At 36.7% G+C, this 14,539-nt stretch overlaps 1 protein-coding gene across 1 annotated transcript in view; it reads left to right on the top strand.

Moving 5' to 3' along the window:
- SAMSN1 (SAM domain, SH3 domain and nuclear localization signals 1) overlaps positions 1-14,539 on the top strand; it is a 131,175-nt gene that overhangs the window by 111,076 nt on the left and 5,560 nt on the right. Inside the window, exons 12-15 of the mRNA XM_065875894.1 lie at positions 2,158-2,287; positions 4,585-4,736; positions 6,852-7,055; positions 8,980-9,130. Of these exons, the coding sequence (XP_065731966.1) occupies positions 2,158-2,287; positions 4,585-4,736; positions 6,852-7,055; positions 8,980-9,130 (637 nt within the window). The remainder of the gene's footprint in view (positions 1-2,157; positions 2,288-4,584; positions 4,737-6,851; positions 7,056-8,979; positions 9,131-14,539) is intronic.

Raw genomic sequence — 14,539 nt, 5'->3', positions numbered from 1 at the left:
AGACAGAGAGAGAAGAAAGCCTACAAGTCACTCAAAATTCCTTCTTTTTCTCACTTTTCACACCAATTCATCAGCATATCCTCTTGGTACTAACTCCAAAGTATACCTAAAACCCTTAACTTCTCCATGTAAATTATTCCTGCTTTAGACTAAATAAACAAACTCTCTTGCCTAGATTACTTAATTGGTTTCCTTTCTTCCACTCTTTCCTCCATAAAACCGATTCTCCACATGAAAGCCAGAAAGATTTTTGAAAAGTCAGATTCAGAACACATCACTCCCTTGGTTAAAGTGTTACAGTACCAAAATGCATTCCCTTACTATGATGTGTTCATTCCAGTCCTCTGAGAAGTAGACCCCCAAGAAGGGAATAGACACACCAAAGACTTACTGGAGAAAATGCCTGTGAAGGATAAAAAAGAGAAAGAAAAAATGAGCAAGGAAATCCTTCAGACTACAGTGCAAGTCTGACACCTGTAAAAGGAGAGGAAGAAAGAAGGAGGATCATTCAAGTCTCAGGCTTCAACACTGTTCTAAGAAAACTTTGGCCAGATTGATGAGAAGTCCTTGAACCAAAAGTTTCCATTAGAGAAGCCCCACATCCCACCAGAATGGACTCAAATGGTAGCCCCACTGCTTAAGTCATTGGAACATGGCTTCCTTGCAAACACAGTGATCGATACAGAAGGCTAGTAGTTGGGGCTGTCAGTAAAGAAGGGTCCCGCAGCAAGAGATCTGAGTGCACATTTCCATGGTTACTGAAAGTGCTCTATAAAGCCCTTCCTGAGCTGACTCCAGTCTTCTTCTCTGAGCTCACATCCTAATGCTCTCCTTGCTCTCACTCAGCTCCAGCTACCCTGGCCTTGTTGTTTTCCTCTGCATAACCCAAGCTAATTCTGAGTTTAGTTATTTTGTTCTTGCTATTTCTTTTGCTTGGAAAACTGTCTCCAAATCTTCATATAAGTCACATCTTCTTATCATTCAGGTCAAGAATTCAAAGACTCTATTACCTTATGGAGGAGGTCTTTGGAGGCTATTCCCTCTAAATCAGTCAACCTTCCTTCAACCCTAACCCGAGTAACTAATCCTCTCACATCACCCAGTTTTATTTCCTTCATAGCACTTATTATTCTCTGAAATTGTCTTGCTCACTTTGTTTACACAAACCTCCCCAAACACTACAAACACACACACACACACACACACACACACGTGCACACACACCCTGACAAACTAAAATGTACCTCATTTAAGATAGGACCCTGTATATTGTTTCCCATGATATCTCCAGTTCCCCAAACAATGCCAGGTACTTAGAAGGTGTTCTACAAACTTGTGTTGAATAACTGAACAAATGAATAAAAGAATGGATAAAAGCAGAGAATCAAACTGAGCATATATCGTATGTATAGTCTGAATTTTTATCAATGTTTAGAAATGCTCAAAAATGAGGAATATTGAATTATATTTTGATGAATATTAAGAAATTCATAGGCTTTGTTGAAACTATATAAACATGGAAAACATTTGAGATGTTTTCAAGCAGATGTAATTTTTTTTGAAATTGTCTGTCTTTCCTAATTTTATGCAAGATGTGCTTTTCACTTGACTAGGTGGCAAGCACCATATGAGATTTGTAAAGCTTCTTAGATAAGCTTTGCTTTAGAATTGCAAAGTGTGTATGTTTTATTCATATCTAGTGGTCTGGTAGGGTGCAAATAACTGACACGAAGCGACTATGCAGAGTTTAAACTTGTAATATCAGATCTCAAAGGATTAGTAATGGTGGTAAATAGATGATAAGGAGAACATGAAGAAATAAAAGTGCTTTAACAGATAAAGCACAGATGTTAATAAATCTAGCATTTCTGATTAAATAGTCTTGATACGATATTCATCCTAACTACAAAAATAAACTTTATAATTTCAGTTAAATTCCAAAATGTGGGCTGTTTCATCTAAAGGATTTTTCCCACTATACCATAAAATGTTATGCTTGAAATTGAGCTAAAGATTCATGACACTCATATTTTATGCTGATGTATTCCTAAGTATTTTATTGCTAAAATATGTCTTCTTTGTTAAATCAATGCACACAGTGAAAGTCTCCAAGGAAATCAGTTCTTTGCATTTAACCTCTGATATGATTTTCTGAAGGATGGGGAAGATGGAGAGGATGCCTTACCTTATCGGAACAGTGATCCCACGATTGGAACCCATACAGAGAAGAGCTCCCTCAAAGTCAGTGACTCCATGGACAGTCTCTACAGTGGGCAGAGCTCATCAAGTAAGGCTATAAAATAAGTGACAAGAGTCTAGATGGGAGATCTGGGTTAAGTTAATTAAAAACAACAGATTTATTTCTCTTTGGCTTGTTTGTCAAAATTTCACCAATGTTCCAACTACTTGATAAGAGAAATAGTGAAAATGTAGGATGTGTTGAATCTATAGCAATGCTATTGTCTAAAATAATACATAATATATTAGAATTATGGATTATTTTGAAACTTTTAGCACTGTGGTCAGCAAGGCTCTTGGGGATATGCCTCCAAAAGATTATATTGCACGATTAAATCAGAATCCCTACAATAAAGTGTGCTGGGGAGAACTAGCATTATTTTGAGTCCAAATTTTTTAAATGACTTGAAGTATTCAGGAAACTAAAATCCTGTTTTCTCTTTTTCCTTCCTTTTCTCTCCCCCTCTATGTACTTCTTCCTTTCCTTTTCTCTTCCTTTCTTTCTTCCTTCCCTCTCTCCCTACCTCCTACCTCATTCCCCTCCTTCCTTTCTTTCTTCCTTTTTTCTTTCTTTCTTTCTTTTGTTTTCTTTCATTTTTTCTTTATTCCTTCCCTGTCCTGCCCTCTGTCATGTTTTCCTTACTTTCCTTTCCTCTTTATCCTGACGTATTCTGAAAAGAGCAGGACATCTGCATCAGTTCTAACGTTTACTTTTTAGGTTTCCATTCAGCATTAGCCAGTAAAGAGTGAAGTAGTATGTAAATACTAAATAGTAGGAATATCACCAATTAGTGACAAAAAGGAATCAGCATGTGTTCTTAAGAATATTCTAAAAACATCCTTTCTACCAAAGAAGTCACTCAGGCTTCAGTCACATGTCCTGCTACAATATTTGAATGAAACTACTGATACTACAGGGTGCCTTATAATTTTTTTATATGCACACTGTTACTCATCCCTCTAATCTTTTCAGGGCTTTTAAATGTTTTTTGCAAAGTTTATTTTCCATTTCATTTAAAATCAACTGCTTCTGTTATCTGAAGATGGATCACAAAGACCAGCTGCTGCAAATATCCTGAATTTTATTCCTACTTTCCTACTGGTTGTAGAACAGTTATTTTGTGAAGAAAAAGCTAATACAGAAGCATTTGAGGGATATATTTTTGCATGTGTGAAATTCAGATTTTATTAGTATTCATTTCTGCTGGAAGTTTTAAAATTCAAAATTGTAATGCCAAATATGGGTAGAATTTTATAACTTGAATATACAATGAAAAGCCAGGGACTGGAGTAGTCATGGAAGGGAGGGTGTGAGGAGATGGGGATCTACTTAGCTGTTATCATAAACAACTTAATTTCTGTGACTAGACGCAACTCATCTTTCTTTTACACCAGTCCATATTTAAAAAAAACAAAAAATGGAGAATTGCTAAGGATCTTTCTCTTATTTCTATACTTATTTGAAAGAATGGCAGAGATACTGGGGCTGTTCCCTCATGAAGCAGAGCACTGAAAGGCCACAGTGAAGGAAAAAAATGAGGTGACAAGTGAGAGCAGTAGGGAGACTCAGAGTTACTTCCACTGAGAGCCATTCTTGCCCCCAGGCAGGCAGGAAAAATGGAATCTCTTTTTTTCCCCCCTTGAGGTTCAAAATCAGAAAGGAAGAGGACCAGAGAGCAAGGATTTGGAGCAGTTTAAAAAGCCCAGTTTAGAACAATTTTGAACAGTTTAGGAGTACAGACATTGGAACACACTTCCTCTTTCCCTGACACTCACACAACAAGCAAAAATGCTACCTTTTATACACAGAGATGTTGCCTCAAAATGGCTTTTGGTACACAGTAGGAAGTCTGAGACACTATTTTTGCTACATTGTGATAAGTTGTAGGGAAGCTTGTGGTCTTATGCTTTGATCATTCCTGATCAATAGCACACAAAGATCAAACTGTCACTATAGGTTTCTGCCTCTGTTTACACGTACAAAATTAATTATCTGGTTTGTACAGGGAATTAAGTCTCTACTGTCTGCCTCTTTAGCAAGTATCCAATGCTCAAAGCACTGTGCTACTGGATCAGACGAAAGAGACTGAAGTTAGAGTGTTTGGTTTGGTGGTAGAGGAAAGAATGATCAGGTTGACTGGAGAAAGATCAGAAATGGCTCAGAGGACAGAAGTCACTGGTGGAAAATGACTGGGAGGCAGAAACAGGGATCGGTCATTTAGGACTGCCTCAGGAGGCTGGCATCCAATGCTTCAGCATTATTCCTGCTTAGTTATATCCAGGTGATGGTTCAGAATGCTATGAACCTTCAGTGAGAACTGTTAACCTCTGCTTTGCCTATATCAGGTGGAATAACAAGCTGTTCAGACGGTCCAAGTAACCGGGACAGCTTTCGACTCGATGATGACGGCCCCTACTCCGGACCATTCTGTGGCCGTGCCCGCGTACATACCAGTTTCACACCGAGCCCTTATGACACTGACTCCCTCAAAATCAAGGTGTGTGCACATCATATCCGCATTCTGTATGGTTTGTCTAGAGCTGGGTGTATGATCTTTTTCAGGAAGTGCAAGTATGGGGAACTAGGGGGTGAGTGCATTCTTCCCAATAGGAGAACTGGGGACTGGTGTACTACGGCAGGAGTTCAAACAAAACATGAGAGGTAGGGTAGGGGGATCAGTGTTTTGCATTATGTAGATAATGTAGAATCAGAGCTTATTCGGGAAGAAGGAATTGTCTACATTTTTCTGAAAATCAAAATCCTCACAAGTTGCTGGAGGTGCCCAGTTCTACCTGAAGCCAAGGAGAGGGAGAGAAAATGGAAATATCAGGCAAGAACCCAGCAGAGCAAACTCTTTGGGAACCTGACTTGGCCAGGCAACTTCAATACTTGAGTCAATACTTGCAAATGCCATGAGTAACCTGACAACTTTCTCTCTGTGATATTCCCTCCTGAATTCCCTTTTTTTATTCTTATCCTCTTCGTTCATTTTCTTTTGCTGTGAGGGCTTCACAACACAAAGGTTGCACCACCATTTGTGCTGCCTAAGGGGACATTTGTGGAGCTCGAGTAGGACAAAATAAGGAATCCCACAGACACACTGGGTGTTGAATACTGTTGCTGACCATCCTGGGTCTTAACCGAAATGAAATTGGATTTTTGCTTGTGATCTGTGAGCTTCCCTCTAATGTATATTTTTTTTACAAGTTTAAAGGATAATAAGAAGGATGTAGCATAGGACTGCCGTACTTTGAAACTTCCCCTAGAGTTTCTGGGGATTTTCTAGGTCTGCTTAGCTGATCCCATCTAGCCTAGGATTTGATTCCCTATAGTTAAAGACAGGAAAAACTAGGTGAACAGCTCATAGGGTCTGAAGGGCAAACTATCATGAATTGGAAAGACCAGATCTTTTAATCACATTGAATTCTACTATTACAAGTAAAATCCATGTTTTAAATGGAAGAATACACACTCACAGAGCAGCAGAAAAAAATATTTTTAGTAGCAGACTTAATGCTTTCTTTGAGGGTAGACCCTTAAAATGGCAAAAATATCAGAATCTATAATGTCATCTCTGAGGTAGAAAGCTGTAAGTCTCAACGGAGTAACTATGACCCAAATGTAGACACTATATTTGCATAGAAATCAACTTTCTTTACAAAAAAATACCCTGTGGAGTTTTCTACTCTTACCAATAGCTCCTGCAGTCTTACTCTTAGATGTGAATAAAGAGAAAGACCAACTGGTTTGTCTATCCCAATGCATTTCATTCATACTTCAATCCAAACTTTGCTGTGGAGCTCAATCTAAGTGTTAAATAAGTAATTAGTAATTAATTATTAATTAATCTAGGATAATTAGCTTAATTTATCCTTAGTGCATAAATACTTTTGTTACATATTTGCTATGTACAACGTTCTGAACATTTTCATTATTTTAGATGGATACAATACTTGAGGTGGGTTTATTTCACACTGTAGATGAATTTTTCAGATGAACTAGAAGCACAGACAGAGTCATAGACTTGTCTTTCTTCCCCTTCCTTACTTGGGACCCCCTCCAGGAATGATAGCTTGAGCTTTGCTACATATATATTGTTTTGACAGGGTAAATAAAAAGAGCATTACTTTTGAGTTCAAACAACTTAGGCTTGAGTTCTGGTTCTGTCACTAACTTCCTGTAAGCTCTTGGGAAATTATTTAATGCTTGCATTTCTTTTTCTGTAATATTTAGAGTAATAATGACACCTCGCATATATATCTAAGAGGTGTGTTGTGGGCATAAAATGACTTAATGAATTCAAAAGTGTTTTGTAAACTATAGGATACTCTACAAATATAAGTTGATAAGTTGATATGATACCAAAAACAAACACATCATCAAATACATTTAGGAGCCTTTCTTCAAGTATGTTGGGGTTTTTTTCAATATTATTAGTAAATAGTTTCCTTAAACTTTTAAAAGAAATTTCCTCTTAGATTTATTTTTAACTCTAAACCCCCTTAGTGTAATGCCCTCATTATTCTAATTTTCAATGATTCCATTCTTTCTACCAATTGTCATGGACACCAGAGTTCTCTGAAATCTAATTTGTATATTTCTTTGTCTTTAGAAAGGAGATATCATAGACATTATCTGCAAAACGCCAATGGGGATGTGGACAGGAATGTTGAACAATAAGGTGGGAAACTTCAAATTTATTTATGTGGATGTCATCTCAGAAGAAGAAGCCCCCAAGAAAATAAAGGCACACAGAAGGAGTGGAAAGGAAAAACCTAAGACTCTGCAGGAGTTCTTAGAGAGGATTCACCTTCAGGTTAGCAAACCTATGGCCTGTTTGATTTTGGTGGCATACGGATGGAGTAATTGAGAATGGATCAGTGTTTGTTTAGTTAAAAAATACATGACTTACAGAAAGGGAAAATCTGTTTTCCAAAAACAGTTTATATATACCCTTTATTACTTTTATTATGCAAGGACAGGTCTTGATATAACATCCTTTGGACTAAACTCTAATGGTACTTAGCAGTTGCAGTAGAGATTAGGTTGAGAAAGTGCAGTGAAAAATGAAATATACTTGGGAGAATAAAAGTCCAGAGAAAACATGTAATGAGAATGATAAAGAGAATATAAAGAGTGAAGGTAAAGATTCAGAGAATTGAAAGGAGAAATGAAAAGAAAATTATATTTTCTATAGAGCAGAGATCAAAAGCAAGTCAAGAGAAGATAACTAAATTAATTGTTTTTAAAGTAATTTGTTAGGAAACTGATCATTAAGCCCTCATAATGATTGTGTTAAGAAAACTGTGTTGTCTTTATTTAAAATCCAATTATTTTCTTGTTACATTAGAAAACTTTTTATGAAATATCTATGTTGTTAAATGGCATGTACATACAATATGCCTAGCCTCACTCAACTTACTGTTTTGCAATCCATTTCTAAAATTAACACAGCAGTACTTTGATAGTTTTCAAAATTCATCAAGACAGTAGCCAATTAATCTTTCCTTAACTGGTTTTCCTGAATTATCTAGTTGCATTCTTGCCTGTAGACACATTACATAGGCCTTTCAATATTACTATTGGTGTCCCCCAAATGGGGTACTCCTTGGAGGAAGCACAAGTTTGAATCCTGCTTCAGCTACTTGTTTGTTCTGTGACCTATGAAAAAAACCAAGGTCTAAGGAAGTGAAATACCTTACTCAAGAATCCACAGTTAGTTACATCAGGATGGGAATTTTTTTTTTTTTTTTCTGTTCTAACACAGTGCTCCTTCTAGGATATATCATTTTTAAAAGAGTTGAATTGCTACTCCTTCTTTTCCTTTTTTAAAAATAAATAAAGAGCTAGTAATAAGTTCTTTCTGATTACTTAAAACTTTTATACCTCCTCTTACTCAATTTTAGTAACTAAAATAAGGATATTGAAATTATGATCAAGTAAAATGGGAGGAATATCTGAGAAAGTTGAAAAGCATTCAAATTTACTTTGCATTTCTATTGTTAGAGAGAAGTTACATAAATAACATAACAGACTTTGAAATCAGAAGCCTATGAATTTTAAACTAATTTATATTGATGCAAATGATGGACAAAATATACATGATAAGAAATGGAAACAATACTTTTCCCAACCACAGTGCTTTCATGCTTAATGAAAGCTTTTAAATAGAAAGTCTGAGATTCCTTAGGTTTCTATAATGCCTTTCAACCAAAATGCTAAGTATACTTTTTTATATAAATTGGGTCTATTTCAAATTCATTTTTTAACCTACTCCAAGAAGTTAATAAGGGTAGATGATTTTGCAACCAAGCAAACAAGAAAAGATATAGATTCAAAAATATTATTATAATATACTGTATTAGAGGCATTTTATTGACAGACTTAATAACATACTAGCTTTGTCAATTTCACTATTTGAGAAGTGAAAAACTGCCAAATGGGATGAATGATCCAGGTATTTAATTGATCCATGATTTAGCATTGTATAGCTTAAGGTAGTCATTTCTTCTTTACATTTGTCCTTCCAGAAGGTGAGAACTGTACAACATACTGTTTAAATGTCCCCAAGTTCATATGTGGAAAACTAGTACAAATAAAATAAAGTTAAGCAAAAGTTCTGTTGGCACCTTTGGTTTTCATGCATGCCTACACTTTTTTTTTTTTAATCTAAAGAGAACTAAAAATAAAATATTTGAATCTGACTATTTTATATTATGCATATTTTTTCTTCGCCACAGGAATACACTTCAACACTTTTGCTCAATGGTTACGAGACCCTAGAAGATTTAAAGGATATAAAAGAGAGTCATCTCATTGAATTAAACATTAAAAATCCAGAAAATAGGATGAGGTTACTATCAGCTGCTGAAAATCTTCTTGATGAAGAAAGTAAGTACGCACACCTACTCTTCTCCCTAGCTGAGAATCACAGTTTAATGTAAACAGTAAGATCATTAAAAACAAAGCGCCAGTTTTATTTACTGAGAATCATGTAAAGCATTCTTTCCAATAAAATAAGTATTTTCTTATACATTTGGAAACAACAACTCTGGTCAAATATATCATTAGAAAGAGGGCCTTTTTTTCCTTACTGGATTCAGGAAACAAAAGGGCTTTTCTGGGTACCTCATTTAAATTCTGCAGAGCTATTAATTTACACACAAGTGGATGTCCACATTCCCCCAAACTGAGGGAGTTAGAAACAAATATTTAGTGACAGCATGAGCCATTAGCGAGAAATGTCATATGAAACTTCTGTAGAACAGCACAGAGCATCACTCTGAGCTAATGAGCCTTCGCTCCACACAAGAAAATTCGTTTCATTACCATAGAGTCACATCTTGTAAGTGTTTACAGTATTCTTTCAAAATGCTATAATAGCTTGCAAAAATATTCAGCACTTACTTTTATTATCTGAGATGGTTCTTTGTATTTGTAAGTATAAACTAAAGATGGAGTAACACATGTAGATTCCCTTGAATATTGGCTACGCTAACTGGATTTGTAAAGATGGGATAGCTTTTGTTTTTCCAACTGCCCAATCTGAGCATTCTTCTTATTAAATCTGGCCAGGCTCCCAAAACTCTGAGCTCAGGGAGTGCCAAACTCTGTAAGGAGTATTTTGTTAGAAAAAAGGGGGGAAGGTGTCTAATTTTAAAGGAGAAAAAGAACTTAGATCATCTAATCCAACTTCTCTTTCACAAGTAATATTAATAATAATCATTAATTATCCTTTGAACATGTTCTCTGACTAAAACTTTGAGCCAAGATCTTTACATTTATTTTCTTCTTTAATGCTCTCCACAACTCTGTGAGCTAGTATCATCCCTATTTTTATAATGAGAAATTGAGAAGATAAGCAACTTGTCCAAGCTCAAGCACTTAGTGAATTAGAAAGCTAGGACCAGTGTTTGTGACGCTATGTTATACTTTCTTACACAGCCCAGACTGAGAGTAAAGAGGAAAGTTCTATTTAGGACCCAGGTCTCCTGACTGTCCCTTTGTGAGCTTTTCTATATCCTCCCTCATATGCCTCACAAAATGGCATAGTTGAACTGCATATGTGTATTATACACTGGCCTTTTATCTAGTGAGAATCAATTTACTTTTTTAGAAACTGTACCTTACTTAATCCTTACTTACTGTCTTGAGTTTGCATAGATCCTCATCCTGTTCAAAGAGTTTTCACATGCATCACTAATTTGACACCCGCAGAATTGATTTCATCCTTTGGCCTAGGAGTTTGTATGCATTCTTTGAAGTTGTGGAGGCTAGGAGATGCAGAAGAGAGAGGAATCGGGTCACAGAGGCAGACACAGGTCAAACTTAAGAAAGTAGCCTATTTACTCAAAAGTACAAGCCAAAACAAAACTGATCAGTGTAAACTGGTATAGCAATATCTTCAAAGGAAATGAGGCAGTTTCTTTCACATCTCATCATTTCAGAACATGGATCCTCACTAAGCAATATTACGCTAAGAAATGGATTCTGTAGATTTCTTGTAATTGATAATTTTCAGTGTCATTGTCAATGCTCTCCGAAATAAGTTGATGCTGAAGTAGAGGGAGGGAGAAGAGTATTTTTTGAGCACTTGTAAATAATTGCTTTTCGTCTACAATAACATCCATGTAGGTATTTTGCCCATTTTATAGATGAGAACATATTTCAGAGATGAATTTCAAAGAGGCCAAACAGCTAGATTAGTAGCAGAGTTGGAGTTTTAATCAAAGGCAGTCTACTCTAAAAATCCAAGTTCTTTCTTCCACACATACAAACTGGTAAATATGAATAGAACAGTGACTATTTGAAAATTCAAGTTTTCTACTGCTTGGTCAATTTTCCCAAGAGCTTCAGTTCAGTTTTCCATCCCAGAAAGTGGAAGTTAATATTTAAGTGAGAACGGAAACTTTGCGACAGCACGACGCCCTGAAAGGTGAAAGGCTACTGTGGCCTCATTGAAACAAGATTTGTGAATGAAGGGGCCTGAGAGCCATGGGAAACAGGGCTTTCAGCCAGACAAGTGTGCTCAGCAGGGACCCACAGAAGGAAGCTCAGTCCAGTGCCAAAGGCATGGGCCACTGAAGGCCTCCCTCATCACCCATCTACTTTCCATGTTAACAAAAGAATAACTTATGGATGATACCATATTAGAGCTAGGTGTAATTTTAAAAACCGTCTGACCCAAATTCTTCCTATACAAGATGGGGAAACTAAAACTAAAGTAGATAAGTAGCCTTCTCAAGGTCACGTACCTAGAACCCAGTCTCCTAAATCTATTAGAAATACATTCTGCTACGCCCTGGTCTCTGAAAACAAAAGACAGTATCTCCAAAGCATGATGTGACTTTCCGTGTTTGACCTAAAAAAGTAAAAATTCCCTGAATTATTTCTCTTTATAAAACTTCAGAAAACAGTACTTGAAGGTCACTAGAGGTTGATCATTTAATAATATCCAGTAATGTACAAACATACCCACACTGAGTCAAATTCTGGGAGATGAAAGATGGACAAAATGTAGATTCGACCAGTGTTTGTTGTCAACATACAACCCTGAGATTTTTCTTCCTTTAATCTTACCGGTCTAAAGTAGTATTAGAATATACATGTCAAAAAGATGCATATTGCATGTTAGGCTATTCTGACTGAAAGCTATTTATCTTATATGAAACTGCTTTGCTCAAGGAATAAAGAAGAATGACTTCTATTTGTTGATAAGATGGTGAGTCCTGATGATTCGGCACCATGCTTCTGCATGCTTATTTTTATCTATTCTCTACTCTGTGAATCATATCATCTACAACCATGCTAAAGATTAAATGCACAACCTTCGTGTACCTTGAATGATAAAGACCTTGAACGTATGGTTGTATAAAACTGAGACGTTATGAAAAACAAAGGCATGTCATAGTCATAGGTTAAAAATAGTTAGCTTTTTGTGCGTGTTTAAGAATGGGGTGTGCAAATTGGCCAGGATTTTATGTATGCATTTTATTTTGATCACTGAATAACGTCAGTTTGGGGGAATGTCAATAAATTCCTAGTTTAGAATTTCATTGCTTCTTAGGTTGGAAACTGGAAAGTTTTGCTTTGCTTATCATTCAATATAAAAATTGAGCAGAGTGGGCCCCTGTTTTGAGGGCAGGAGTTAAAGCTTTGAGATTAGGTAGAAAAGACCACAAGCTCCATGTGAGCCTTTAATACATCTAGAGGGACCAAGAGGATGGGGGATGGAACAGGGACAAACAGAAATCTAAGACTTAGAGCAAGCAATTTCCCTGTTCTCTTAGGCCAAAATAGATAGCATTGTACCCACTCTGACCTTGAAAATGTTAACCGGATTAAACTTTTTTAGGTCACTACTTGACAGGAGGTAAAGTTGCTTCTCCAAGAAGCTGACAGTAGGGCTGGCGAGTGGTGTTAGGGCTGTTCACAGTATTACCTCTGGAGTAGAATAACGACTTTGGGTTCTGCAATCCCAGGCAAGACCAGTACAGAGATATTCTGAATTTGTTCTCAAGTTGCATTAGAACTCAGCAGAATTAGGCTACTGGCTCCTTCAGCTGGGAATCTAGACGAGGTTAGAAGAAGAAGAAAAATTAGGGTGAAGTACTCAGCTCTTGAAGGAGCAAAAGAGCAGAATCTGTTATTTTGTGCACATTAGATTTTCTCTATCTTCTGAATTTTAAAATTGTTTGTTTACTTTGAGTAAATATTCCCAGCAAGGAAAAAAGAGAATAGAGAATATATGTGTGTGTGTTTTTCCATAAACAGAACCTTCAAAATCCCTTTGCCTTGCTGAGAAATGGCTCTTTAAAGTAATAAGATAGGTAACTGCTGTTTATAGTTAAACAGCTCTTTTTATTCTGAACTTGTTTCTCTTTTCATACATTTAGAAGCACTTTGATGTGTCTTAAAAGTGTGTCTATGAGAATGTGTACTATTGTCCTTGGGGAAAACAGGTGATGGAAATATCTTGTTTTCCCCATAACAGAGGGATAATTAAAATTTAAATTGGAAACCAAAAACAACTTAGTAACAGAATAAACAGACTATACTAGAATCTGTCTGTAACGTATTGGAGGTTACTACCTGCAACCTTTGTTTGCAGTGTTCAGTGAGGAGGAAGGGGGAGGGTGGGTTGTGTGCCAGGCTGTCAGCACCAGCTGTGGTCACAGCAGCCCCTCATTGCTCAGCTATCCCCAGTTGTGTCTTCCTGCCTGCCTCCCTGCCCCAAACGATACAGGGCAAATGGCAAGGCCCAGCCAGGAGCCTGGAACATGAGCTGCCAGCAGGGGAGGCTTGTAGCTATGCCAAGCAGCAGTCCAGCAGTTGGCCTGACAGTGTGCCAGGGTAGCCTGGTGCATTAGCCCCTGACATGCATGCCTGGCGTTTCCAACCCACTTGCCGTATGATTTGGATCTAGATTCAAGAAATGTGGGGCCTTTAAGAAAATATATGCTAACTATCCACAGAGACGGAGAAAGCACCCAGGCATTTTACATTCATGTATTTATAAATATGCATTTAATATCTATTTCTAGTCATAGAAATTTTGCTTTATGAAATTTACTTTCTTCAGATTTTTTTGGTTTTACCCCCTAAGATTGAAATTATGTTAGATGCCATATTCTGTATAATACAAAGAACAATAAAATGAAATAGAAACATTTTGTACTTCAACCAGAGAACAATCTCCAGAGGAAAGAGTTCATAGAATTTTCACCTCAGTCACTTATAATGTCTGTACATGTAGGGCATTCCTGTACTTGTTTTTATATTGCACTGTGATTGTGTACTAGGCATGGCTTTGTAGTGTTTACCCTGGCCAAACAAGACCGAATTCTCTATTACCATGTACCTTCCCAAAGCCCCTAGCACCACACTTTGCATAGAGTGGATGGTAACAGATGCTTGTAGAATGCATACATGTTGAATGAGGGAGTGAAGAGATCTGCAAATAGAGAGCAAAACTTTTTTCTGTGTATAAAACTTAAAGTCCCCTTCAATCCCACTTTACACACAAAAGTTTTTGTAACGGGCAGGTGGGTGTTGATATGTGTTGTCAAGATTCGTTTTATGTATACGCTAACCATGTGTGCATGTGGGTGTGCAAGTGTGTAAATGAGTACACTTCTAGAAGGAGATAATGTAAAAACTGTCAAAGTTTAAAATGTGCATACTTTTTTATGCAGAAACTCCAGTTTTAGGAATTTGATTAATTTCTACAAATGCATAAAAACACTAGCTAAACTACGAGGAGTTTCATTAAAAACTAAAACCAATGTGAACTTCCATCAG

This window comes from Phocoena phocoena, chromosome 4 (assembly GCF_963924675.1).
Source record: "Phocoena phocoena chromosome 4, mPhoPho1.1, whole genome shotgun sequence".
Lineage (NCBI taxonomy): Eukaryota > Metazoa > Chordata > Mammalia > Artiodactyla > Phocoenidae > Phocoena > Phocoena phocoena.
Note: the sequence above shows the minus strand (reverse complement) of the source record. Positions and strands in the feature narration are given on the sequence as shown.